The 26,985-nt window shown below is 33.9% G+C and overlaps 1 protein-coding gene across 3 annotated transcripts in view; it reads left to right on the top strand.

The window, feature by feature from the left end:
* Positions 1-26,985, top strand: part of CDH18 (cadherin 18) — a 202,850-nt gene that overhangs the window by 42,795 nt on the left and 133,070 nt on the right. For all 3 annotated transcript variants that reach the window (XM_069492575.1, XM_069492577.1, XM_069492576.1), the window contains exon 3: positions 12,951-13,070. In XM_069492575.1, the coding sequence (XP_069348676.1) occupies positions 12,951-13,070 (120 nt within the window). The remainder of the gene's footprint in view (positions 1-12,950; positions 13,071-26,985) is intronic.

Genomic DNA, 26,985 nt, shown 5'->3' with positions numbered 1-26,985 from the left:
CAAAGAATATCTTATCAGATCACAGGGCAATTTGCTGAAAAGAAACTTTACATCTTTCTTTTTCAAAGAAAGATTTCCTTATGAAAATGTATAAATCTCTACCTTTTTTGGACATTAATAAAATATACCTATCTATTAAACATCATTGAGAAGCATTTAACATAGTGAACAGTTTGTAGAAACAATAATTTTTAATTTATGAGAGATAGGATAAATATTTTATTTTATCAGATATAAGTATATATTTAATAAATTTTAGGTTCAATGGAACACTTAAACTTGTCTTTGCAGATAAAGAAAAGATGAAGTTTTACCATTTGATCCTTAAAATTCACAAGGTTCCTTGTTCTTGAAGATGTACTGACATGTCTCTAATATTTCATGCCTTCTTTTTTAAACCTCCAATCTCTAAAGTCCCAAGCCCACTCCATTTGCACCTGTGTTCCTTGTTGCAGCGCAAAAAGGAGAGGTATCATCTGTGCTGACTTTACAGAACCCCTTGTTGGAGCACTGATTTAGTTCTGCCCAAACATCTTGGGAGCTTCACTCTGGACGTCTGCCAGGATTTAAGTAGCCATTTTAAAATCATTACCCTGGGGCATAATCTGCAGAATGAGATCATTTCAATAAAGTTAGGCTGGTGCTACAGTTATACATAGTACATTGGAATACCCCTGAGGTGACACATGGGACAACTGCTGAATCATAAACTGGACAAAAATCTCCAAGTCTCATAACTTTCTTCTTTTTTCTCAGAGCTTTTCTTCTGTGTTAGTTAGCTTTTATTTTGTAATAAATCAACTACTACTTAATTTATTGGCTTGTTATATAAATACATCCTAATACTAACCATTTTTTGGTATTTATTTCTTTCTTACTAAAAACAGAATAAAACCAAGTCTCAAAAAACACACTTCTCATTACTCAGTTATCACTGAAAATAATAATGATTCTATGCTGTTATCCCTATATTTTAATAAAAGCACATAAATTGAAATTAGTATAAAATTTTATAAGTTGACAAAGATTTTAAACAAAGGATGAAATTACTGTATTAAGGCATATACTGCTGAAATTTTATTCTAAAAACCCATGTGTGCAATGATCACCTTCACTTTTAATTGAGCTTGATTTCTAATTCTGTTTTGAATATCTAATTTCTTTTCTGAGGCACCATTTGGATACCTTTCTCAATTTCTTTGGAGTCACATATAGAGTGAAATGTCAGTGATCAGGTATAGAGTGAAATATCAGTGATCAGGTATAGAGAGAAAGCTCAACGACAGGTATAGGGAGTGGGCCCAGAGATTAGATACAGAGTGAAGGCACGAGATCATAATATGAGAAAAAAAATTTATAGTGACTGAGTCTAGGGTGAAGGCACAGGGATCAGGTGTAGAGAAAATCATAGTGCCCAGGTATAAAGTGAAGAAGGCACAGGTGTCAGATGTAAAGTAGAAACGTTGCAATCAGGTATAGCTAGAAGGTACAATGGTCAGGTATAAAAAGAAGGCAAAGTGACCAGGTATAGAGAGGAGACGCAGTAGCAAGTATAGAGAGAAAACACAGCAATAGGGTATAGAATGAATGCCAGGTGATGTGGTGTAGAGAAAGTCATGGTGATCACACAGAGAGTGGATGCACAACTGTCAGGTATAGAGGGAAGGCACAGCAATTGTATACAGAAGAAAACCCTGGGATCAGGTGGAGAGTGAAGGCGCAGCATATAGGGAGAAGACACAGTGAGAAAGACTACCACCAGTACTTTCTACCAGTCTTCTTTGTTCCCACTGGTTTTCTTCGCTCAGTCATTGATGTTCATGGCTTCATTCTCTTTGTCTTGATTGCAAGTCTTCTTGAGATCCATTGAGTTTCATTCTTCCAATTTCATTACACGCTTTAGTATGTATGAAACTTTTCTTGTTCTTATGCCCTGGCAAAGAGAAAACTCCGTGAAGTTGAGTCTAGACCTATCTTGCCTGAGCAAGCTAAAGGGCCTCTCTGACACTTCCACTGCTGTGCCACATGAAAACACCACGGAGTATTGAGGAAGTTGTGCTCTTTCAGAAAGGGGGACAGTAGTGCATGTAAATACCAAGAAACAAGCCAATATCCACACATACATAAGCCAATGGGATGGCTTTTGTAGTACACAATTCTTTTTGGTAATTTGTTACACAGCAATGGAAAACGAACACAAAAACTCTGAGCATGCATCAATAAACAATGTAGAATATAATGTAGCTATTAGAATTATATATTATATAAAAATATGTATTACATAAGGACAGATAAAAGAATCTGTTCTTTATCTACAAAGTCCAATAATTTACTAGAATGTTTCTCTGTAGTCCTTCTGTGTAATTTTCCCTCCATATGTGCAGCTGTATATAATTTTAATTGTTACACTGAAGTGTTCTTTAGTACTGGATTTTAAATTCTTGAGTTGCATCTTAATGTCATTTTTTTCTATTCCATTATTTCAGGTCCCTTATTCAGGGACGCCACTCATATGCATTCTTATGTTGTTCACTTATTTTTCAGAACTATCGTACACACTCAAATCTTGATTATTTGCTTATTTTTAAAATTCTTTCAATTATATCCTCCAATTAAATTGCCTAAATTAAAAAAAAAATTTACATAATTGGCATTTAAATGTCCACAACAAATTGTTAGGTGGAGGAAAAACTGCATAGTGTTTTGTGTAGTATATATGCAACTACATTATAGAACTTTGAATGAGCAGAGATAGAATTGTAGAAAGATATACAAGACAACACTGTTAAGGTTATCTTTCTTAAGGGAAATGGTATTGGAGTAGTATTTATTTTTCTTACCAAGAACATGTTTTATTTCTCTAATTTAAAATATTCAGTATGATCAATACAATTAACAAAAAGGGATTTAATGGGAATAGTTCCTTATTGTCCTTTTAGGAAAGAAATATAAGAGTACCTGTCTTGACACTGCTTTATAACAAAATTTACACTCTGACTTAGAGTCTGTGTGATTAAAGCACTCGCTGAAACTGAGACTGACAAAGACATGGAAAACTTATTGATTCCAAGCATTGTTTTATAAAATCTACTCTACCAGTTTGGCCCCCAGAGTGCTAGGATTATAGGTGTGAGCACCACGCCTTGCCAGTGCAAATATTTTTTTTTATATTATTCATTAGCAAAGATGGAATTGAGAAGACAATAGCAAACTATATAAAAAATTCTACTTTGATCCTAGTAGCAACATGTTCAAATATGAGAAAAAAATAAGGGTGTTTTCAGATATGAAAGGACTCAGAAAATTTACAAAATTTCTGATATGGAAAGACTAGTAAAAATTAGCAACTGTGCAGTAGATGCAGTTTTTATGAACTTCAGCAAACTACTAATAGTAAAATCTATACAATATTTCTAGAAAGAAAACTATGTTGGATAAAGAAAATGAGTAGAAAATATGCCATACACATTTAATAATTCTGAAGAGGTATTTGATTTTGGCAATTTAAATGTTCTCATTCTGGTGGCAAAGGTTTAAAAATACAGGTGTTCTCAGCTTTTTAAAATTATTCAAGACTCATTGGTTGGTTTATCCAATAATACTTTTTTCATAATCAAATAGCGCTTATTACATCTTGATTTCTTTAATTTGTAGAAACTAATGAAGACCACCAAATGTCAACAAGCAAAGGCTATTTATTTCCAGCTTGTTATAGCCAGGGAATCAGCATTTTGGCAGAGATTCAAAGGCCAGGTAATTGAGAATGTTTTATAGTAGAAAAAAATGGAAGGTTTCAGTTATACCCTCAGTGGAAGCTGTTGGCATGGGGGCGCTGTAGGATTAACCAGAGGCAGGCCATCCTATGGGATTGGTTAGAAACGCATATTTGGCTTTCTATTATTGGTCTTAAATTGGAAGTGGTATAAAAATTAGGGAAACTGATAGTTATTAATCTAGTCCTGGCCATGTGTGGCCAATTGTTGCAAGAGTTATTATTTGGTTTCCTGGATTATTATCAACAACAGTGATCTAAGTTCCTATAAATCTGACTTATAGGTAGTAGTCTGGCTCCTGGCTGGTTACTATATATAGTGAGTTAGTAAGTCATTTGTTATGAAAGAAGAATATAATATTGTTTACTACAGTGATCTAAAATAATTATATAACTGACAAAAATCAAGGGTTAAAGGATGCTGAATAACACATATTTCCACAGAAATTGTTAAGGGTACAATATTTGTTGCTTAAAATTAATTAGGCAAGAAATAAGGATTTAACCGTTATACATATGGTGATAATACTAATACTAGCATGTAATTAAAATACGGCATGGTGAGGCGAGGTATTGGGGTTATTTAGATACAGCACTTTTGTTATCTTTCACTGTGGTGTATCAATATATAGTTTTCAAATGTGGTGAAATCAGATAATTTAAATTATAATGAATAAAATACTAGTTACTCAAAGAAAGAGTATTTACACTGGAATAGCAGATCTGGTAGGAGTACACATGGGAATGAAGAAGTTAAGTGGCTTTTAATTATATCTATATGGTTCTCTTTATCTTGTTTTTTGGTTACTTTAAATATATGTAGATTGCGTTATTATAATCTTTATAAATCATTATTTCCAACTATTTGACAAAAAAATAAAAAATAAACTGGTGTTATTTCCTCAGTGATTGAACTCAACATTTGAATGTCAATTGTATGCATACAAATTTGCATACACACATACATACACACATATATTTATACATAGTTGACTATATATAACATTTACTATATATATTATGAATATGGACTGTTAATATATATTATAACCTTTTATCAGACTATTTTGAAATACTATTGACAACTTTTTTGAATAAACAGGGACAAAATATTTCTATTCCTGGTATTTCTTTTTTTGTTGTTATTGTTTGCTTATCTATTTGTTTTTTGGCTAAATTACTGTTTTTGTTGTTACTGTTGAATGAAAATTTAGCCAAAACGACATTACATTATCTAGGAAATGCTGGACTTGGCAACAATTTTTATTTTTCCAATGAAATATTTTTCAAAGAGTGAAAATTAATGCAGTTTATAGATACATATTAAGATTTTTAATAATAAATTAATATAAAATTACCAACAATGCAATGGACTTAATTGCTACAAATGCTAGACAGGAAATATTTAATTCTGATAATAAAGTGATATAATAAATTATCCAGTTAAAAAACTGCATTATTATTGTTAGTAGGATCATAACTTTCCAACTCCATTAATTAAAAAAAAAAACTTCTTTCAAGAAACAATTTCTAAAACATTTCATGCATAAAAAGAGAAATAACTGGTAGAATACTTTGACAAGTATTTGAGTTTTTAAACACCATATAAACATATAATTATATATATATGTAAATTTTCCACATTATGAAACATTCCCGCCCAAAATCTCATCATTTTATTTTTCATACAATGAATAACTCTCTAGATGATATATTTGTTAGATTCCAATATGCTGAATAATTCAAGCTATTGAATGTATGGAGCATCCAGATTCATTTAAAAGTACAGGTTGAACACCCATAATCTGAAAATCTGAAACCTGAAATGGTCTAAAATTTGAAACTTTTTGAGCACTGTTATGACAATGAAGATGACATTGTTTACACTGCAGAAAAAATGCCTATAGATGACATAGTGAAAATGTGTCATGGGCTCCTTGAAAAACGAGAGAAGTGTGCATTCATAACAGAACTAGAAATCATTTCAGTTTATAAAATCAAAGAGAGACTTCTAAGGCAAAAAGCTTTGTTAATGAGTCATGTGACTTTGGAAGAAACATTTTTCAAAGGCAGAGCAGAATGCCTCCTCTTCCCTAGAGGACCCACTTTCTGGTCCCTCAACCATTTCTGTTGTTGCTTCTCCCCTAAAAAGAATATAAAAACTAAAATATACAGTAACCTTTTAATGTAACAGCTTATGTAAGTAGTCTGATGATGCTACTGTATTGCTTAGTTACCCCAAACACATATTTTTTCACTGCATTGATGATATGCCATATTTCTTACTGTTAAGTATTCATGTGTGAATAAGTATAAGAAAATGATTGCTTATTGGTAGCATATAAATTAAGAGTCAGGAATTATGATGATTCCAAACAACTACAGACTGTCCACACTGGTGGCTTTCTGATTGTTCGATGTACACAAAAAGTTTTGTTTCTTGCATAAAATTATTACATAAAATTATATAAAATTACCTTCAGTCTATGGGTATAAGGTGTACATAAAGCATAAATGAATTTTATGTTTCGACTTGAGTACCATCCCCAAGATAGCACATTATGTATATATAAATATTCTAAACTCTGAAAAAATTTCCAATATCTGAAACATTTCTGGTCCCAGGCATTTCTGATAAGGAATGATCAACCTGTACTCACTATAGTAGAATTAAATACAGAACCTAAGCTTTATGTTTGACAGTGGGTAGTCATTACTCTTATAAAAGGGATGAAGGAACGTTGGGGAGCAATCTGTTAATACTTTCTATGTTAATCAGGGTTCTGTGAGGAAAAAACAAATCCACTGCAGGTAGATCAATAGAGGGAATTGAGTAAAGGGAAAGAGTTACAAAAATGGGGAAACTTAAACGTTAAATAATAGACTGTGAGATAATGAATGCAGGAGTTTAGCTCTTCTAAGGGTAGGAAGGGTAGTAATATCTGATCCCAACAGCTGGGCCTTATAGGATGTGCCATGGAAGGGGTAAGCTGAGAGGGAGCTGGAACCATTGAAGAACTGCAGTCATTGCAGAGATACCACCCAAAGCAGAAGACGGTTGGGAGGACAGTGGGAAGGAGAGAGAGAGATGGAGAAATGGAGACAGAGGGAGATTGACTTTTCTAGTTTTAAAATTTCCCTCTATTACTCCCATTGTTCAGTTGGTAAAGAAAGCTAATTAATGTCAATGACAGGTATTAAATTCCTGAAAACAGAGCAAAGCAGACAGGGTAGAAAATTGATCCAAGAGAATGTGCAAATTTGTTTATAAGATTTGTGAGACTGGTGGGCATATGGTCAGTCTAGTCAATACTTACTATGACCATTTACTCTGTACAGCCATGAAGAGAATTATGAGCATTCTACAAGGTTGCAGGGGAGCACAACACTGTTGTCAGTATCTGGAGATTACTTTCTTCTAATTATTCTACAGGTCAATTTCATTTGACAAAAATATATTTTCTGGTTTGGTCTTTGGCTGTGGAGATAGCATATAAAACTGCTTCTCCCCAAGTATATATATCTGGACTGTCATTATACACCATCAAGGAACACATAGGAGAAAAAGGCAGGAAATATTGTAACTATCAAACAAGATTCAACAAGATCATTTCTGGATGGAGCAATGGAGTATATAGGAAAAAAAAAATGTAACATCAAAATGGATAGGTCTGAGCTTGAATTTTCCCTTCTGTAATTGTCAACTGTATAGTTTCCTAACCTTAATGTCCTTTTCTGTAAAATGGCATCAAATGTAATTTTCTTAATAGATTAATCTCATTATTAAATTTAATGGTTTGTAACACAAGGCTTCCCACATCATTGGCACTCAATACACATTATTTCCCCAATGATTATTTTTGCCATTTGAGGAACAGAATATAAAATTTACATGGGGACATGAAGCTTCACATTAGGTAGTTCCATAAATATGATCTTGTTGAAAAGTACACAGAAATTAACAATAGCCATGATTTAAAATAAATAGTTAGAACATAGAGTAGTGAATTTTGTTTTGTCACCCAGCTCAAACGTTTCATAAATGTTTTTGCAGAAAGAATTTTTATTCTTACCCAATGCCTGTTGAGTGAATACCCAAAGCTTTATCAAATTACGCAATGACTAGAAGCCAATGTTACTGCTCTGTTGGTGAAATTACAGTCCTCTTGCGTAGAATAAAATTTAAGTTGTATCTTGATGACTATTGCTTTTTTACAGTTCCTTGGAAAATCTTCTGAGAATTAAGCCCTCCGAGATTATTTCACAGAGGTACTCTCAGCCTTTATAAATCTTCAGCTTATTTTTACTCCAAGTTCTTGTTCAACATTGAATCTCTCGAGATTTTAACAGAGCTGTGAACCTTGACAAGTCATGCATAACAACTTGCAATCTGAAAGAATATTTGCTTGGTATTAAAATGTCTTATTAAATATTTCAAACTGGTCTTTAGAGACTTTTGAGGAAGTCCATTCTTTTTGCTTCTCATTGATATGCAACTGTACAAAATATGTGCTATTTATAAAGCAGAAGTAGAGAAAAAAAAATGGAAGGAATGACACAGGGCAATCCCTAAAGGAAATAAGACTTAAGTTTTATTGTAGAAAAAATATCTTGAAAGCTTTTTTTTATGTACTTAAATCTTTTTCAGCTTTGTATAAAACATCAGCTGAGAGGTATTAATCCCTAGCATGGGAATAGCTAAGTGTATGCCATAGGAAATATTTAACTTGAAAATATTGTATACCTTTGGATAGATGCCTAGTAGTGGGATTGCTGGATCAAATGATGTTTCCATTTTTAGCTCTTTGAGATATCTGCAAATTCTTTTCCACAGAGGTTGCACTAATTTGCAGTCCCACCGGTACTGTAAGCATATTCCTGTCTCTCCACATCCTCCCAGCATTGTTGTTTTGGGATTTTTTTGATAAAGGCCAATCTCACTGGGGTTAGGTGATATCTCATTGTAGTTTTGATTTGCATTTCTATAATGATTAGAGATGTTGAGCATTTTTTTTATATGTTTGCTGGCCATTATTCTGTCTTCTTTTGAAAAGTTTTCATTCATGTCCTTTGACCATTTATTGATGGAGTTGTTTGATTTTTTTCTTGTTGATTTTTTTAAGTTCTAGATAGATTCTTGTTATCAGCCCTTTATCAGATGTGTAGAGAGCAAATATTTTTTCCCATTCTGTAGGCTATCTGTTTGCTCTAATGATAGTTTCCTTGGCTGTGCAGAAGCTTTTTAATTTTATCAGGTCCCATTTATTTATTTTTGTTGCTGCTGTGATTGCTTTGAGGGGTCCTCTTCATAAATTTTTTGCCTAGGCCAATGTCTGAAAGGGTCTTCCCTACATCTTTTTCTAGGATTCTTAGGTTTTCATGCCTTATGTTTAAGTCTCTTATTCATGTGAATTGATTTTTGTAAGAGGTGAGAGGTGGGGATCCAGTTTCAATCTTATGCATTTGGTTATCCAGTTTTCCCAGCACCATTTATTGAAAAAGGATTCTTTTCCCAAGTGTATATTTTTGTCTGCTTTGTCAAAGATTAGGTGACAATATGTGGATAGTTTCATCTCTGGATCCTCAGTCCTGTTCCAAAGGTCTATGTCTCTATTCTTGTGCCAGTACCATGCTGTTTTAGTTACTATAGCCTTGTAGTACAGCTTGAAGACTGGTAAACTGATACTTCCTAGTTTGTTCTTTTTGCTTAAGATTGCTTTGGCTGTACAAGTTCTTCTCTGGTTCCATACAAAGTGTAGAATTATTTTTTCTAGATCTGTAAAGAATGATGATGGTATTTTGATAGGGATTGTGTTAATTATGTAGATCACTTTAGGTAGTATGGACATTTTAACAATGTTGATTCTACCAATCCATGAGCAAGGTAAATTTTTTTCCATCTGTTTAGATCTTCTACAATTTATTTTCTTAGTATTTCATAGTTCTCCCTGTATAAGTCTCACCTCTTTTGTTGAATATATTCCTAGATATTTAATTTTCTTTGAGGCTATTGTAAAAGGTATTGCATTTTTTATTTGAATTTCGGCTTAACTGTTATTGGTGTATATGAATGCCTCTGATTTGTGTGTATTGCTTTTGTATCCTGAGACTTTACTGAATTCATTTATCAATTCCAGGAGTCTTTTGGTTAAATCCTTGGGCTTTTCTAGATATAATATCATATCATCAGCAAATAGTGAGAGTTTGATCTCATCTGCCCTCATTTGGATGCTCTTAATTGCCCTCTCATTTCTAATTGCTCTAGCAAGGACTTCCAGCACTATATTGAATAGAAGTGTGGATAGTGGGCAACCTTGTCTGGTTCCAGTTCTAAGTGGGAATTGTTTCAATTTTTTCCCATTCAGTATGATATTGGCAGTGGGTTTATCATAAATGGCCTGGATAATTTTAAGGTATGACTCATCTATGCCTATTTTGTTCAGAATTTTTATCATAAAGGTGTGCTGGACTTTGTCAAATGCTTTTTCTGCATCTATTGAGAGAATAATATGGTCTTTGTTCTTGATTTTATTTATGAGGTGAATTGCATTTATAGATTTGCATATTTTGAATCAGGCTTGCATCTCTGGTATAAAGCCAACAGGGTCATGGTGAATTATTTTTTTGATATGCTCTGAATTCGATTTGCTAAAATTTTGTTGAGGATTTTTACATCTATATTCATGAGGGATATTGGTCTGTAGTTTTCTTTTTTTGTTGTGTCCTTTCCTGGCTTTGGTATCAAGGTGATATTGTCCTCATAGAATGAGTTAGGGAGAATACCATCTTTCTCAATGTTGTGGAATCATTTCTGTAGTGTAGGTATGAGTTTTTCTTTGTATGTTTGGTAAAACTCTGAAGTGTAGCCATCTGGTTTGGGACTTTTCCTTTTTGGAAGGTTTTTAATTGCTGCTCCAATTTCTGTGCTTGAAATTGGTCTATTCAGGAATTCTATTACCTCTTGGATGAACTTAGGGAGGTTGAATGTTTCCAGCAATTTGTCCATTTCCTCCTCCTCATGTAGGAGGAGGTTATCATAATATCATAAGCAGGTTATTGAAATGGTATAATCTACCAATAATATTTAGATTTCCCTAGTTTTACTTGTATAAATTTGCGTGTGTGTATGAGTGTGCTTAGTTCTATACAATTATGTCACCTGTTTATATTCATATATCCACCACTATAATTAAAATACTGAACAGTTTCCAATCATAAGGGTCCCTCATATTTCCCTTTTATAACCAAACCCTCCTCTCTACAGTTCCTCTTCCAAATCTCTGGCAACTACTAGTCTGTTATCATTGCTAATTTGTATAATTGCAAAAATGTTATATATCTGGAATCATGGTATAATACATTTTGGGATTGGCTTTTTTTCCCACTTAGTTTGATTTTTCTGAAGATTCATCTAAGTTGTTTTATGTATCAATAATCTGTTCATTTTCCTTGTTGAGTGACATTTAATACTATGAATGTATCACAGTGTGTTTAACGATTCTGTCACTGAAGGACATAGCTGTGGTTTCCAGTTTGGGGCTAATATGAACAATGTTGCTATGAACATTTGAGAACAGACTTTTATGTGAATATAAGTTTTTTATTTCTTTAGTATAAATGCCCAAGTACAATTTATTGGGTTGTATAGAAATATGTGTTTAGTTTTATAAGAAACTGACAAACTTTCACATTGGCATTAGCAGTGTAGGAGTGACCAAGTTTCTCAGCATTCTCACCAGCATTTGGTGTCACCATTGTGTTTTATTAGTCTGTAATTTGAAATCGCTTTTAGTCATAACACAACTTTTCCTTTCTAGGTATGGGCAATTACAAGTCATATTTTTTTCTTATCATCTCAATGTAAAAATACTATTTACGGGCTAGAATCATAGTATGTTTTTAAAAGTCATGTACATTCATGTTCTGCTAATAAGAATTTTTAGGTGACTTTGGCATATTAATTCTATTACATTTTCTAGGATCCTTTGAAGACATAGAGCAAACTTTTCTGAAACCTGTGTCTAAATTTCAATATGGAAGTACAAATTTTGTAGTTGAACGATTAGATTCTAAATCATTGAAATGATTACAAAAATAAAAAACTGGTCATTATTAGTGCTTCCAAATTAAAATGCAAAAATAACACAAAATTTCATTCATTTTCATTTGACTGTGAAAATATTTTTGCTTCCTAGATAATTCAAATTAGTAAATAGAACTTTTCTAGGTATACAGAATAAAATACCAAGTATGCAGTATTAGATGATTCATCAAGTGCATTTTTTGAATAAATGAGAGCTCTTGCCCACTAATTCTATAATGAACTTGTGTAGCTCTTAATATATGGTTGTCATGTTACACTTAGATTAGTTTTCATTTAGGAATAATTGAAATATGATATAGCTTTATCTATGCAAACTAGGTTTTAAATTGTAAGCATAAAGAATTCAACATAACACATTCACTAATTTTAGTACCTCAAAACATACATTTTAAAGATTATAAATTACTTGAAAAATTTATTTTAATCTTCAAAAATCCAATGCAATGGGCATATTATGATACTCATTTTAGAAAGATAATTATGTTGGTACTGTAATAGAAGACAGAAAGGGAATGAAATTTGAACCTAGGGGACCAGTAATGAAACCTTAATATTCTAGGTAAGAAATAAAAAAGGATGTGGATGACAGAAAATGGCTTGAATGGGCTGTTTTGATGCCGTTGATAATGTAATATCAGTGCACCTACCTTTCTACGTTAATCACAAACCATTCTACCTCCAGTCTTCTGAACAGTCATAAAACATGCACTATATACCTTCACCATACTTTTGATCTAAGTGCATGCTTAATGCCAGTTTGATTTATGAGTGACAATCCAACCAAACTGTGGTTGTGTGAAGGTCAGAAGAGCCCCTTCACAATGTTATCAGCACATATAAAACCATATTAAAAGATTTGAGATCAAATATTCTATTTGGACTCTCTTTTAGTACAGTCGATGGCAGGAAAAGAAAGCAAAGACTATGTTTTATGCATAAATTTAAGAATTAAATTTAGTAGAACACAACCATTATAGTTCTCCTTTGATATATCAGCATACCCATTTTCTGTGTTCAAATTAATCATGTGCTAAATGCCATCACACACTAAAATTTGTTTTCCTGAATGCACAGGTACCTCTGTTCTACAGGTGACAGCTACTGATGCAGATGATCCTACCTATGGAAACAGTGCCCGGGTGGTTTACAGTATTCTCCAGGGACAACCCTACTTCTCCGTAGATCCTAAAACAGGTTAGTATGTTTCCATATAATTTGTGTACAAGTGTTTGCTATAATACAATGAAAGAAGGCAATGGTTTTTGTTTATTTGTACTCTATGTTCATCATATATTATTATTTTAACACTTTTTAAAATGTCCTAATTTTTTCTACAGCAATGTGATTGAATAATTAAAGATAAATTAACTGCTTTTCCTATTACTTTGATTATGCATTATTTATATCCATAATAGAAAAAAGCTGCTTTCAATACTCCTATGAAATTTAAACAGACCCTCTCTTTTTCCAAAAAATATGGAGTATTACACACATTAGATGATATTTTCAAATGTATTATTTGCTGTGTTTTCATATTATTTTTAATCCTTTGCCAAAGAAGGTAAATGATTCACTGGAATTTTTCTATATGTTATTTGACTTTGGTTGCCGCATAAATTGTTAGCTACACACACACACACACACACACACAAAATTGTATTACATTGGGGGAATTGCTATGTCTTGAATTAGCATTTTTTCCTGATGAACAAACTCTTCAGCCCTCAAATAGTGTGTTACGTAAAAAATATTTACTGAGAATAACATCAAAGACATATAATTTTTTTAGAAAAAAATATGAATTCTTATTTTCTTCAATTTTTTTCTGGCCAAAACAATCATATCATATCATATTATTATATCAAAGCATGACAAAATGGAAATGAAGATTAATTACTCAATAATGCATTATAGAGTTTGTTACAGTAGCATAGTCCCCAAACCACAAAAGGCACATCCCATTGACAATTAATTTGTTACTAAAAACTTGGTTAAATATAAAACCATTTTTAATTTAGACAAGTGTTCAGTAACAAATCAGTGTAAAATTTCAAGTATATACTTAATTATGAGAATGGTGGAGCAAGAAGGGATATAGGATGTTTCAGCAGGTTTGTACGTCCTTTCTGATCACCTTAGATGCACTATAAATCAAATTAACATATGGGATCTTCAAGTAAACAGCATAGCCACATAACTAACATAAAATATAGCCATAAAAGATCATAAATACCTCTTTATACCCTTATAATTACATAGCATACAACTCAGTTTTCAAGGAACTCTGTTCTATAAGTCTACAGAGTATAGGAGGTAATTGTGATCCGTGAACAAATAAACCAATTTGAAACAGAAATTAAATACCTCCAAGTCCCTCATTACTCTCATTCATAGCTTTAACTGTTGTTTTTATTTCACAGGGATACCATCTCCCTCACTCTTTGGACTACATTTTTTTGTTTGTTTGTTTCTATCTTTCAATATCTTCCAGAATGCTCCACAGAAACTCAAATGTTATTATGCAGATAAATGTGAATCTTCTTTGCTTCATTTTTCTTCACTGACACATACAGGGCTTAATTTTTCACTCAGAAATGTCTGTACTAGGGACTTTTTTCCCCTAAGAAGAATTGTCCCTTCCTTGACAGAACTCTCTGATCAAACCTCATCCATCTTTTAAAACACATAAATTTCTCAGTTTGCTAACTAAATTTTTCCCCAACTGTACAAAGCTTAAAATCTGAACATTTTAGTCATGTTTCTCATCCTTTTCTGTATCTCTTTCACCAGTTACTATTTCTTATTTAAATAATGTTACTGACCACAATCACCATTTGTCATTTGTCTGCTATGATCTCTTGATCCATGTTTATTTTTATTCCTCAGTTTGTTCTCTTCATTTTATTTTATTTTTAATTATTATGCATACATAATAGTTGTACATATTTCTGGGAAATGTGACATTTTGATATAAGCATATAATGTATAATGATCAAATCAGGGTAACTGGGATATCTATTACACGAAGCATTTATCATTGATTTGTTTTAGGAACATTCCAGAGCAACTATAGTTAACATTAATTATTTCTCGTTTTCTTACTGTATTTCCCCAATTTACTCATTTGTGCTTTTTAAAAATATAAGTATATTTCCTAATTTTTCCTCTGAATCTGGTGGTAACTAAGGAGGTACATGAAAGTGGATTTTAATGAAACTGCTATGGTAGTAATAAGTCCCACAGACTCTTCTTTGGGGAAAAAAAAAAATAAAAGTCCTTCCTACTGGGAATGTTCGGGTACACTAATACATGGACAGCTCTGGGAATCCACTAAAGTTTACTGACAGGCCGTATTTTCCATGGGCATACCTGTGCTTGCAAAGACCCCCAGGAGACTGCCACTCTTAGTTTGTGAAGCATTCATCCAAAGCAGGAGTAAATTGTGTATTGAGATGAGGGCTCTCTGGTCCCAATCCTTCCCTGTGTAGAAGTTATACCTGAAAACCTCAGAAAATTAAAGTAGAAGCTAATATATTAATACCATATAGATGTCTTTTTAACAAAACTGTGTGTGTGTATGTATATCTATATATAGTCATGTGCCACATAACAACATTTTGGTCAATGATAAACAGTATATGTGATGGTAGTCCTGCAAGATTATCATAATGTATTCCTACTATATCTTCTTTATGCTTATGTATGTTTAGATACATGGATACTTACCACTGTATTACAGTTGCCTACAGTATTCAGAACAGTATCATGCTGTAGAGTTTTGTAGCCTAGGAGCAACAGCCTAGGTGTGTAATAGGCTCTACCATCTAGGTTTGTATAAGTGTACTCTGTGATGTATATCAGTCTCCTAATGCAGTTATGGCCCACAGTTGACATGTGTTTCACGTTCTTGAAGCATTTATCAATGCATTTATTCTCTGAGTAAAGATTTATGATGTCTTCTATGTGACATCTGCGAGCTCAACATTCATGGTGCTGCTTTACTGACACAGCCTCTCCATGCTCAAAATGCTTAGTTTCCTCTAATAGCATCACTTGAAAAGAAATTGAGCAACAGGTTCACTGTTGTTCACAGCTCCCTCAGACCTGCCAATCATGTGTGAGCCCCTCTATCCAGGAGCCTGCTTGATTGACTAGGAGTGGCAAACCAAAGGTACAGAGCTTTGCTTAGGGTACTTGATAGCTGACTGTAGGTAAAGACAGTCAGGCATCCTAACTCCTTGGCTTCTCTCAATTTACTTAGAGCCAGGCAAGTGGAACTGCAAATAAACACAGATTTGACATTTAGAAATAATTGTTCTCTAGCCAATATTCCTTTAGGATATACCATTGTGTATACAGCTGTAGTTCTTAATCTTTATGTTGCCTCAACATTTTTAAGTATTCACATTTGCAACGCATACTGTTCTGGAATATATGAATGGAGACTCTCAATGGGCAAAAGAAAAAAAATCTTGGAGAATAGGACAGGAGAATAGAATACTTAATTGAAATAATGTATTAAAATGCAGGGCTAAAGCTTTAATTTTTTTTTTTTCAATTTCTATTGTCATTCTTTTCTCAAAGAACCATTCTGATACATTACTTACAGCCTACCCTGATCAAGTCATGGCTAGCAGTAATTATATACATATAAGAAAATAAGCAAGGCTTAGTGGAAAGAGTTAATGGCTGTGACTTCGGAAAAGTAATTTATTTAGTTTGAGTCTCTATTCCATCATCTGTAAAATGGGAAAACACCTTACATGATTACTGTGACTATTAGAGATAGCATATTGAATACACCTAGATAGCTCCTGACGTTATCATGATTGTCATTATTTATGTATCTATTTTTTATTTCAATAGATTTAGAGGATACAGTGTTTTGTTACATGGATGAATTGTATAAGGCTTAAGTCAGGGCTTTTAGTGTACCAGTCACCAGAATAGTGGATGTTGTAACCAACAGAGAATTTTTATCCCTCACCGCCTCCTAACCTTTCTGCTTCTTAGTTTCCAATGTACATTACACCACTTTATGGTCATATATACCCATCATTTAGCTGCCACTTATAAGAGAGAATGTGTGTTATTTGTTTTTCTATTCCTGAGATATTTCATTTAGAATAATGGCCTCCAGTTCCATCCAAGTTGCTGAAAAAGATATTATTTCATTCCTTTTTATGGCTGAGTAGTTATGCACACACAGGCACATATACACACATTTGATCAAATTATCAGGTGATTTTTGACTGTTATTCTCATTGTTTGTATTTCTATATTATGTATAAGAATAAAACTATATTTTTCTTGAGAATAAACATTCCTATTTGCCTTTGTTTATCCATCCCTCATAGTACACAACATTGCATTAGGATAGGTTACTGAAAAATGTTTGTTGCCATCTTATATATATTTTACCACAATATAAAAAATGGAAAAAAATGTTGCCTTAAATTTAATTTTCTCATATCCTTAAAACTTTTCTTGCCTTTGATATTATTTTCCAATTGTTTAGATGTGCCATTGAACATATTGGTGTTGTCTGCCCCATGCAAATACAACATGGGTAATCTTGGAAAATAAATGGAGTTTTGTTGGGAACCCTTGTTCATAAGATAAGTTGTACAGAATTGTATATACTTAGAAGCAAAATACTCTGGATGGGGCATAATATAATGATGATTTTATTCAAATACAGTAATTAAAACTACTCTTTCAAAAGTTTAAATAGGATAGGAATATTTCTATAAAAAGGTGTAAGAATAAAGTATACCCTAACTTATTTTTGGTTATGTCACTCTATTTTGTTATCAAATATTGCTCGTTCTAACTATGTAAGTATATTTTTGTACCCATTAAACATCTCCACTATTCCTCCACCTTCCCACTACCCTTCCCAGCCTCTGGTAACCATCATTCTAAGAATTCATAAATAGTAACTCAAATAAATAGAACATACAAAATGCTTTTGCTATTTCCTTAGTCAGTTGGGTTTGCTATTAAAGATACCACAGGCTAAGTGGCATAAACAACAAATCTTTATTTTTCACCATTCTGGAAGCTAGGAAGTCTGAGATCATTGTGTCAGCATGGTTGGATTCTAGTGAGGGATCTCCTCCTGGTTTACAGATGACCACCTTCTTGCTATATTCTCACATGGCTGACAGGAAAAAGAGAGAGATCAGCCCGGGCGCGGTGGCTCACGCCTGTAATCCTAGCACTCTGGGAGGCCGAGGCGGGAGGATCGCTTGAGGTCAGGCGTTCGAAATCAGCCTGAGTAAGAGCGAGACCCCGTCTCTACCAAAAATAGAAAGAAATTAGATGGACAAATAAAAATATATATAGAAAAAATTAGCCGAGCATGGTGGCGCATGCCTGTAGTCCCAGCTACTTGGGAGGCTGAGGCAGGAGGATTGCTTGAGCCCAGGAGTTTGAGGTTGCTGTGAGCTAGGCTGATGCCATGACACTCTAGCCTGGGCAACAGAGTGAGACTCTGTCTCAAAGAAAAAAAAAAAAAAAAAAAGAGAAAGAGAGATCATGTCTCTCATGTCTCTTCTTATATGGGAACTATTCTCATTTGTATGGGCTTCACCTTCGTGATCTAATTACCTCCCAAAGACCATGTCTTCAAATACTATCACATTGGGAAGTAGGGATTTAACTTATGAAATTTAGGGGGAACACAAAAATTCAGTTCATAACAGGTGTAAAGACATAGCTTCAGAATACAGGCTGTGCTGTATGATGGAAAGCATACTAGACTTGGAGTGTGCACACTCTCTGAATCCTGACTTCACTTGCTTTTTTGAAGTATAGTTTGGAAACATTATTTAGTCTCTTGTAGATCCATTGCAGGTTATTTGGTAACATTGACCGAAACAATGTGGAGTAGCATATACAACTTTCCTAAATGGACCCATGTTCACCTGAGGACAGAGTTGGATCTTTGAACAACCTCCATGAACACTTGGATGGATTAACACTACTTATTCTCTCTGTGAATTCATGAGATACGCCCAAGGCTGTCCACATGACTTTTGTTATCTAATCTTCATAAAGCCTCTGTATTACTATGCCCAACATAGGGGTCATTAGCGTGAAAGGCTTTCAATTTTCCTTCTTGTGAATTTTTTTAAAAGTAATATATTCTCTCATACTAGAAATATTGAATTTTATATTTTCTCCTTTTGTTCAAAATCTAGAGCATTGTTTCAGGAGTACTCAATTATGCCACATCACGTTTTCTTCTGATGATTTTCTATATTATCGTGAGAAGATAGTCTCAGAGTTTATCTATAAACCTTGCTCAAAACAAACCACATTTTGTGGTTTTACTAGTGTCCTGAGTAGTAAAAGAAATTCTTTAAATCCTATATTAAGAATTCAAATATAAAACATTTACAATAACCAATATGCCTACAGCCAAAATGAATATATATTTAATACACAATTTTGCATTTAAAATACAATTTAAATAATGAATCTGTTTTATGTAGTTCTGTTTGGATTATGTGCAATATGCAACTGAGATTGATCTGTTGCTAATTATTCTCATTCAAAATAGACCATCATATGATTTAATTTCATTTTGTATTTGAAAAGTCAGAGGAACACATGTAGCAACTTCTAAATAATAGGTTATATGTGGGAAATGGATGATAATATGAGAATATGAAACATGGGCTATTTTCCACTTCTCTGGACATGTTTTTCTAAGCAAGCATTACATTATGCATTTCAGCTAGAGCTTCCAGGTTTTTTTTTTTTTTATAACTCATGCATAGGCAAAGTCATTCATTATAATATTCATTTCAACCAATTCATTCTTTGAGCCAGTATTTGTTGCTTGCCTTCTTTGTGCAATACTCTCTGTTAAGTGTTAAGTATTGTTCAGTTAAGGGAACAGAATCAATGACTAAATTGCTTTCAACAATGTTTTCCTTCTTAGAATTTTTTAATCTGCTTGAGAACAAAAACATTATTTTCAAACTGGCACTCACAGTTATTCATATGAACAATATCCATCATATTTCTCCAGTAGAATTGGAGAACTGCATTTGATCTTATTGGAAGCCCCTTTTATAAGCATTTGGTCTTACTGAGAACAGCTGAGTGATTCTTGTGATCTCTTCATAGATGGTAAATCATGTTCAAAACAGGATTCAAATGAAAAACATTTTCAGTGAGGACTGCATGTAAACAAATTCAGCTTTCTCTTTCACTAAAGCTTATGTTGATTACACAATATCCCTATATACTCTGTATCATGTCTTTGCCAATAAAGCATACTGACACATAAAATTCCTTCTATGTTTATCATGACTGTATCTTTAACCACCAAATTCAGATGCAAGTTTTAAAAAGAGTTGTCTGAAGAATTCATTTGCATGAAAACTTTAGATAGATGAAAAGAAAACTATACTTAAGCTAATGGTTTTATTTACAAAATTAAATGTCATGAAATTGTGAATCCTATAGTCTATTAAGTCCTTTTAAGATCATAACAACAAAACAGGAAAATTTGAATCCCTTGTTCCAAAGTGTATTTTTATCATACAAAGGATATAGTTACCCCCCAAAATATTATGGTTCACTGTATGCTCACAAATGATCTGTAGTCATCTAATTTTTGGAATTCATGAAATAAAGCAATTAGTTTGCTTATAGTAATTAAATATCCCTTTCATGGGGGCATGTTTAAAAGTATACTGGTTAGCAAAAGTCCCCAAAATTCCCATATAAATTCTGGGTTCAAATTTCCTCCCAGGTTCCCAAGTTATAGGGACAGTTACTCAAATGAGACATGATATTTGAATTTTCTTTGGAATCTAGATGTGACATTAAAAAAAAAAATCACAGGTGGGTGATCTCTGGGAAGCAGCAGTTCATGGAGGAAAGAGTACTAGACCCAGATTTTAGTGACAGTGTCACATTTCTGCTACTCTGTTGCGGGTATATGGGCCCTGTCACCCAATTAAGTCAATTCATGATCCTGGGGTTCAGTTTTCTCCCCAATAAAATTGAAACAAAAAATCCTGCCTTAATTCCCTACCAGGATTGTGCTGCATATTTAAAAAATTCCATACAGGCATATACACATACACACACCCACACAGACTCAGCAATGGGTTATCATTATGATATAATTTAATTGCAACAAAGAGACGCTACATTGTAAATTATAAGTAAACAAGTTTTGAAATTATGTCATCTTATTTGATAATAGCCAAACAGAGCAGTACAATCAACCTTATTTTGACTTTTAAGTTTAACCTATATTCCAGCTTTCGATTCCTGACTTTTGTAAATTATTCATTCCTCTCACAGATACAAAGAAATTTAACTTCTGGTTGCAGTGGCAGCGAAAAGTTGCTATACACAGTGCTTGCAATAAATTCTGATTGGACCCTTAGAGTTGATGTTAGACAAAGTGTCAACTCACAGGGCACTAACCTGCTCCTGATTGCAGCCCCCCAGGGTGCTGATTGCTATGTGGAAACCTTTGTAAAGAACAAGTCCGTGTGTCATTGTCAGTGAACTCTGGAACAATAATTGTGACTTTGACTACTTTTAAAACTGATCGTATGTCAGGTGAAAAAATATCTCCAATACATTTTGAGGCTTGTAATGTCTTCTAAAGTTTACATGGAGTAGACCAGCTACTCTAGCTACTTCTGTTGTATAAGCAAATCACTAATCATTCATCTGGTATCTTTCTGGGTAGTGAGTTGATATTTAAGAGCTCTGCATCCTTAGATTTAACACTGCAGTGATATTTTAAAAACTATCCTTTTGTAATGAAGATATAACATAACCACAATTTATGCCCCTAATGTACTCTTGTTCAATAAGCAAATCATTAGTTTTGAGACAGAAGGTCAATGCAAAAAAAAAAAAAAAAACATTATAAACGTATCCTTCCAGAAAATTGCCACATTGTTTTCTGTGACTTGGAGCTATAATTCTATTTTCCATCCTCCTTTTCACACACACGCGTTTGTACTTAGTGCATATAATCCTGTGCCAGAAAAGAAGAACCGTGTTGTCCCACAGGCACAAGTGGAAGAGAAAGACAAAGCACTGCATTCATTCAGCATTAATTGCAGGAGCCCTCCTCTGTTTCAGGGGCTGTCCTAGGCGCTGCCATACACTCTTCCAAAGCTATAGCAAAATCTCTCTTCCTCTTAACGTTATTTCTCTTCTAGGAAGCCTTCTTGAAGTATAAGCTGAAACTTCTTAACTTATTACATTTTATAATCCATTAAACATAGTTGCCACTATTGTTCATTTATTCAGCCAGTAGTCATTATCATTCAACAATTAACTTTTATTAATATTTTCCACAGAGCACCAGAAACTCTAGTAGGCAATAAGAAGAAAATATGTATAATATAATATATTATTCCTAACACACCACACACACACAGTGCTTAATTTTGAACTAACTTGAGAATCTGTGTACTGGGCACTATGGCAATGTGATTGTTAAGCTAGGAATATATATGTGATATATATGGACTCAAAAATATTAAATATCTATTAATGTCTATTAAAGTTTATAGTTTGCCTTCATGAGAGCTTTACAAATTTGATTTAAAATATTTCCAAATTGTTTTTATTATTTTCTCGGCAGATATTTTAATACAAATGCATACTATGTGGGCATAGGGAGGTAAATACTCTTAGTTAAATACTTTTAGTTGTCATTTTCAATCAAGGACTCCAAGAGGAAAGGTCTGAGCCTCACTCTCTGTGGAAGCCTCAGTGTGATGGTTCAGTTGTCTCTCTTGGCAGCCTCGGGGTAGCGGGGTGGGGAAGGGGAAAAATACAGTCTGAATGGAGGGAAGCTAGGACTCTGGTCACGTGCGCCCCTCATTCCCGAGGCCGCCCACCCAGAACGTCCAGGCACTGGAGTCAGTAGATCACCCAGGACACAATGGACCCCTGTGGCTCCTGCAGTCTGGGCCAGAGTTGGGAAATGTCTGTGTGGAAGTGAGCACTAAGAAACCTAAAGGAGTCGAATTTGTGGAGAATTCCCTCCACACATTCTCAGTACCAGCCTGAAATGATTTTTGCTTGGGTGTCTGCAGTCAGGAATATATTCTGTGGTATTTCTAGTTAAAATTATATGTCCCCTGTTTCACTGTGACAATGTGAAAAATAGTGATTTAGGGAATTTGAAATACAGCGAGTTATGCAATAAATCTTGTTTTGAAAACACAAATGGGTTCCAACATGATTGAGATATTAGGGATCAATTTTTACATAACATGAATTATGCTTTTGTTTGTGCACTATTTCATCCATGAGACACTCTAAGTGAACACAGGAAATTGCCCCCAGCTGCATACACAAAATGTGTGTATGTGTTTGTGTGCGCACACTCAGACCCTTCAAACATCTATCCTGGCTACCTCATTGTATGTGTATTGATCCACCAACATCCACATAAGGTGTTACGACTTCTCATACAATTTGGAAAAACCCTCCCTTCATCACTCAATAATAATTCACAAACTGCAACTCTTCCAAAACCCACTGTCGCATGCAAACTTCAGTTTTTTTCAAGGTAAAGTACCATATTTATTGTAGTATTTATGAATTTCTTGACCACTTAACACGTGGTAATTGTTTTCATTAGCTTCCTAATGTTCATCTTATTTATTATGGAACTGACAAAGTTTTGAATGTCATGCCCTTGACTCTATTTTTTCCATAAGTTCTATGGTTTTATTGTACAATTTTTTTTTATTGCATCGTGTTTTTTAGGAATGTGTATGGATGTTGGGCTATAGCAGAACTAACTGTAGCAGTATTAAATCCATATAAGTATGAATTAATTAATCTGTATTACAAGTACCCTGTCAGTTGAATATACTTCTGGGGGTTTACTAGATATGGCACACAATGTTTTATGCTCACCTACCATTTTTTTTTTTTTTTTTTGTCTTTCTGGCACATGTAAAATGCCCCATCCTTTTTTCCAGTCAGTTTGGGGCTATGTTACAAGCGGAGCATGGAAGCAATGATATGTTTCTTCTGAGACTGGAACTTAAAAAAATATCCTGTGTGATCCTCCAGCTATCTGTTCTGCTTCCATTGTGATTTTTCAGTATCCAGTCTGAGAATATCTTCCTTCAAACAGAGGGAATTTCACCTAAGAAATTAGTTATACAGGTGATGTAACAACCTAAAAACCAAACAGGAGACAGTGATGAAAGAGAGAGGGCTGGAGTGACCAAAGCGGAAGATAATGTTGCTGGAGGCTATAAGGCTGGTAATTGGAAATTGGAACTGAGGCTTCCTAGCCTGGATGTGTCTAAATCCATGGAGGAAAGGCGGCACTCCTGAGGATGCTGCCCAAAGCAGAGAAAGATGGATAGCAAAATCCTGGCAACACTTTCCCACACATCAGTCTTCCGGCAGTATGTCCTAGGAACCAAAGAGCAAGGGAGTCTTGGAAAGGAAGTTGCTCATAATTCAAACCTAGGCAGAGAAGGCCAGCAAATGGTTCTGAAAACAACCATCAAAATAACCTGCACCGGGTGTTATTGGTTCCAACGTGTCCTGGATTGCATTGTTATAAAACAGAGGCAGTCAGGGTCCCTGTGTAACCACTTGGAGGAGAGCTGCCCTGTAGAGTCACCTGACCAGCACCGGACTGTTCCATGAATACAAAACAAACATTTAATGTGTGAAGTCAATGAGGCTTTAAAATTTGTTTTTTGTTGTTTGTCTAAGGCTACTATAACTAATAAGGATGTTTAATTTTCACTAGTGGGCATATGTGTTTGTATCCTAGTACAACTATCTGCTTCTGATATGGCCCTGATTTCTCTTTGGTTCTCAAGAAGTAGATGAAACTCTGAGCACATGATCTGTACTAAGCCAGTCAGCTGTTTCAGTGTCAGATGTACAGTTCAAAATCTGCAGGTTTTCCCTTTATCATTAGGTGATGTTGCTATTCTAACAAAGAAATTAGTCTAAATGTTATTCTTCCTGTATCATAATGCTGCTATGAAATCAGATTCTACAGTGGCTTTGTGAACACAGCTTCAAACACTGAAATTTTACCTAGTATTTGATGCTTCTGAATCTTTCCAAAAACAAGGTATTTTTTAGGTTTTGCAGGGGGAGGAATGTCAGATCTATACCATAAAATAGTAATAAATTATCTGTGTCTATGTGCATTGCAAATACACAGTAATTGTTTCTACATTCCAGTACTCCCTTCTTCATCACTGGTGGTGACTATCTTGTGATACAAATCAATTTTCATGCACAATGCATAAGAAGCATCTTAAATAATGCTTTTGACCTGTGTCCCAAATTGAGCTGGATGCATATACATTTCTATTTATATGCATTTAATTTCCAAAATTATATTTCTCTAATGTACATATGGCTCTTCTGCCTTTATTCCCTTTTCCAGATTATTTTTCTGTTTCCATGATCTAGTTTATTTATCATATCCATCCAAGATAAATCTAGAAGTCATGTTACTTCAATTTACATTAATTTGCTCTTCGTTCTGTTGATATGATGTATCACATTGATTGATTTTCATATGTTGAAACATCCTTGCAACCCTAGATGAATAAAGTTTGATCATGATGAATAATTTTGTTAATGTGTTGTTGGATTTGGTTTTCTAGTATTTTTTTGAGGATTTTTGCATCTATGTTCATTAGAGGTATTGGCCTATAGTTTTCTTTTCTTGTTGTGTCAAAGCAATCTATAGATTCAGTGCAATCTCCCAAAACACCAATGACATTCCTCACAGAAATAGAAAAAATAGTCTTAAAATTTATTTAGAACCACACAAAACCCAGAATATCCAAAGCTATCCTGAGGAAAAAAACAAAACTGGAGGAATCACATTAGCTGACTTCAAATTATGCTACAGAGGTATAATAACAAAAACAATGTGATACTGCCTTTAAAATAGACACAAAGAAAAATGGAACAAAATACAGAACCAAGAAATAAATCTACACATCCATAGTGAACTTATCTTTGACAAAATTGCCAAGAGTACACAGTGAGGAAAGAATAGTCTCTTCAATGAATGGTTCTGGGAAAACTGGATACATATATATACAGAAGAATGAAACTAGAATCTTATTTATCACCATGTACAAAAATCAAATCAAAATGGATTAAAGACTTAAAATTTTCCTTTCTGAGTGTTATTCTCCAGATCTATAGGGCAATCTACACCTTCCCTCTGTTTCCTGGTTCACTCCCTTTCAATCTATAGACCTCATCTCAAATGGAACTTCCAGAAGTGCTCAGGTTCCCTTTTCCGTACTGCACAAAGTCCTGGACCCCTGGGCCAGCAGCATCAGTATCACCTAGGAACTTGTTAGAAATGCAAACTCAGGAGTCCTCACTCAGGTTGCCACTAGACCTTAACTTCCATAAGATAGAAATTGACTTGTTGTTTTATTAGTCTCTGGGGTTTTTGTTTGTTTGTTTGTTGTACAAGGCCTGGCATAGAGTATGCACTATGCACTCAGTAATACTTATTGAATAATTAACATACAGGTGCAATTATTCCTGGGTTTTTCCCTGCTCTTCTTGTTATCCTATAACCTCATTGCTCTTGTCCAACAGATAGAGAGAAAGATAGATAGATAGGTAGTCATTAATGAGATAAAACATTTTCCAGTAATAAATATATTCCTCTCCTCTTTCTCAGGAAAAGTGACCAACAATATAAATGAGATTGCACCAACCAACCTTGATGTAATAATTGTGTTCTGAACATTTTGTTATTTTATGGTATGAATGTCTATGTTGACACAGAGTGTGAGTTACAGTCAAGGCATCATGGAAAACTGGCTAAGTGGGAAAGGAATCATATTTAGGATTTAGGCTTTTGGTATACTATTTTATTCCTTATTTTAATGCAGCCTCAAAAATTATAACTTAATACAGCAAAATTGACTGTTTTGAAACCAATTGATATTAATAAAATATTTGTTTATGTGGATGGAGTGTTAACATAAGGAAACAAATGCTTGTAGTGGTATGAAGGTTTCATGGTTGAGATGTTATCCAGTCAGAAAACTTAATAATTCATCTTGAAGTCACCTTCATTTAT

Source organism: Eulemur rufifrons, chromosome 17 (assembly GCF_041146395.1).
Source record: "Eulemur rufifrons isolate Redbay chromosome 17, OSU_ERuf_1, whole genome shotgun sequence".
Classification (NCBI taxonomy): domain Eukaryota; kingdom Metazoa; phylum Chordata; class Mammalia; order Primates; family Lemuridae; genus Eulemur; species Eulemur rufifrons.
The sequence above is the reverse complement of the archived record's forward strand: the minus strand, read 5'-3'. Positions and strand labels throughout refer to the sequence as shown.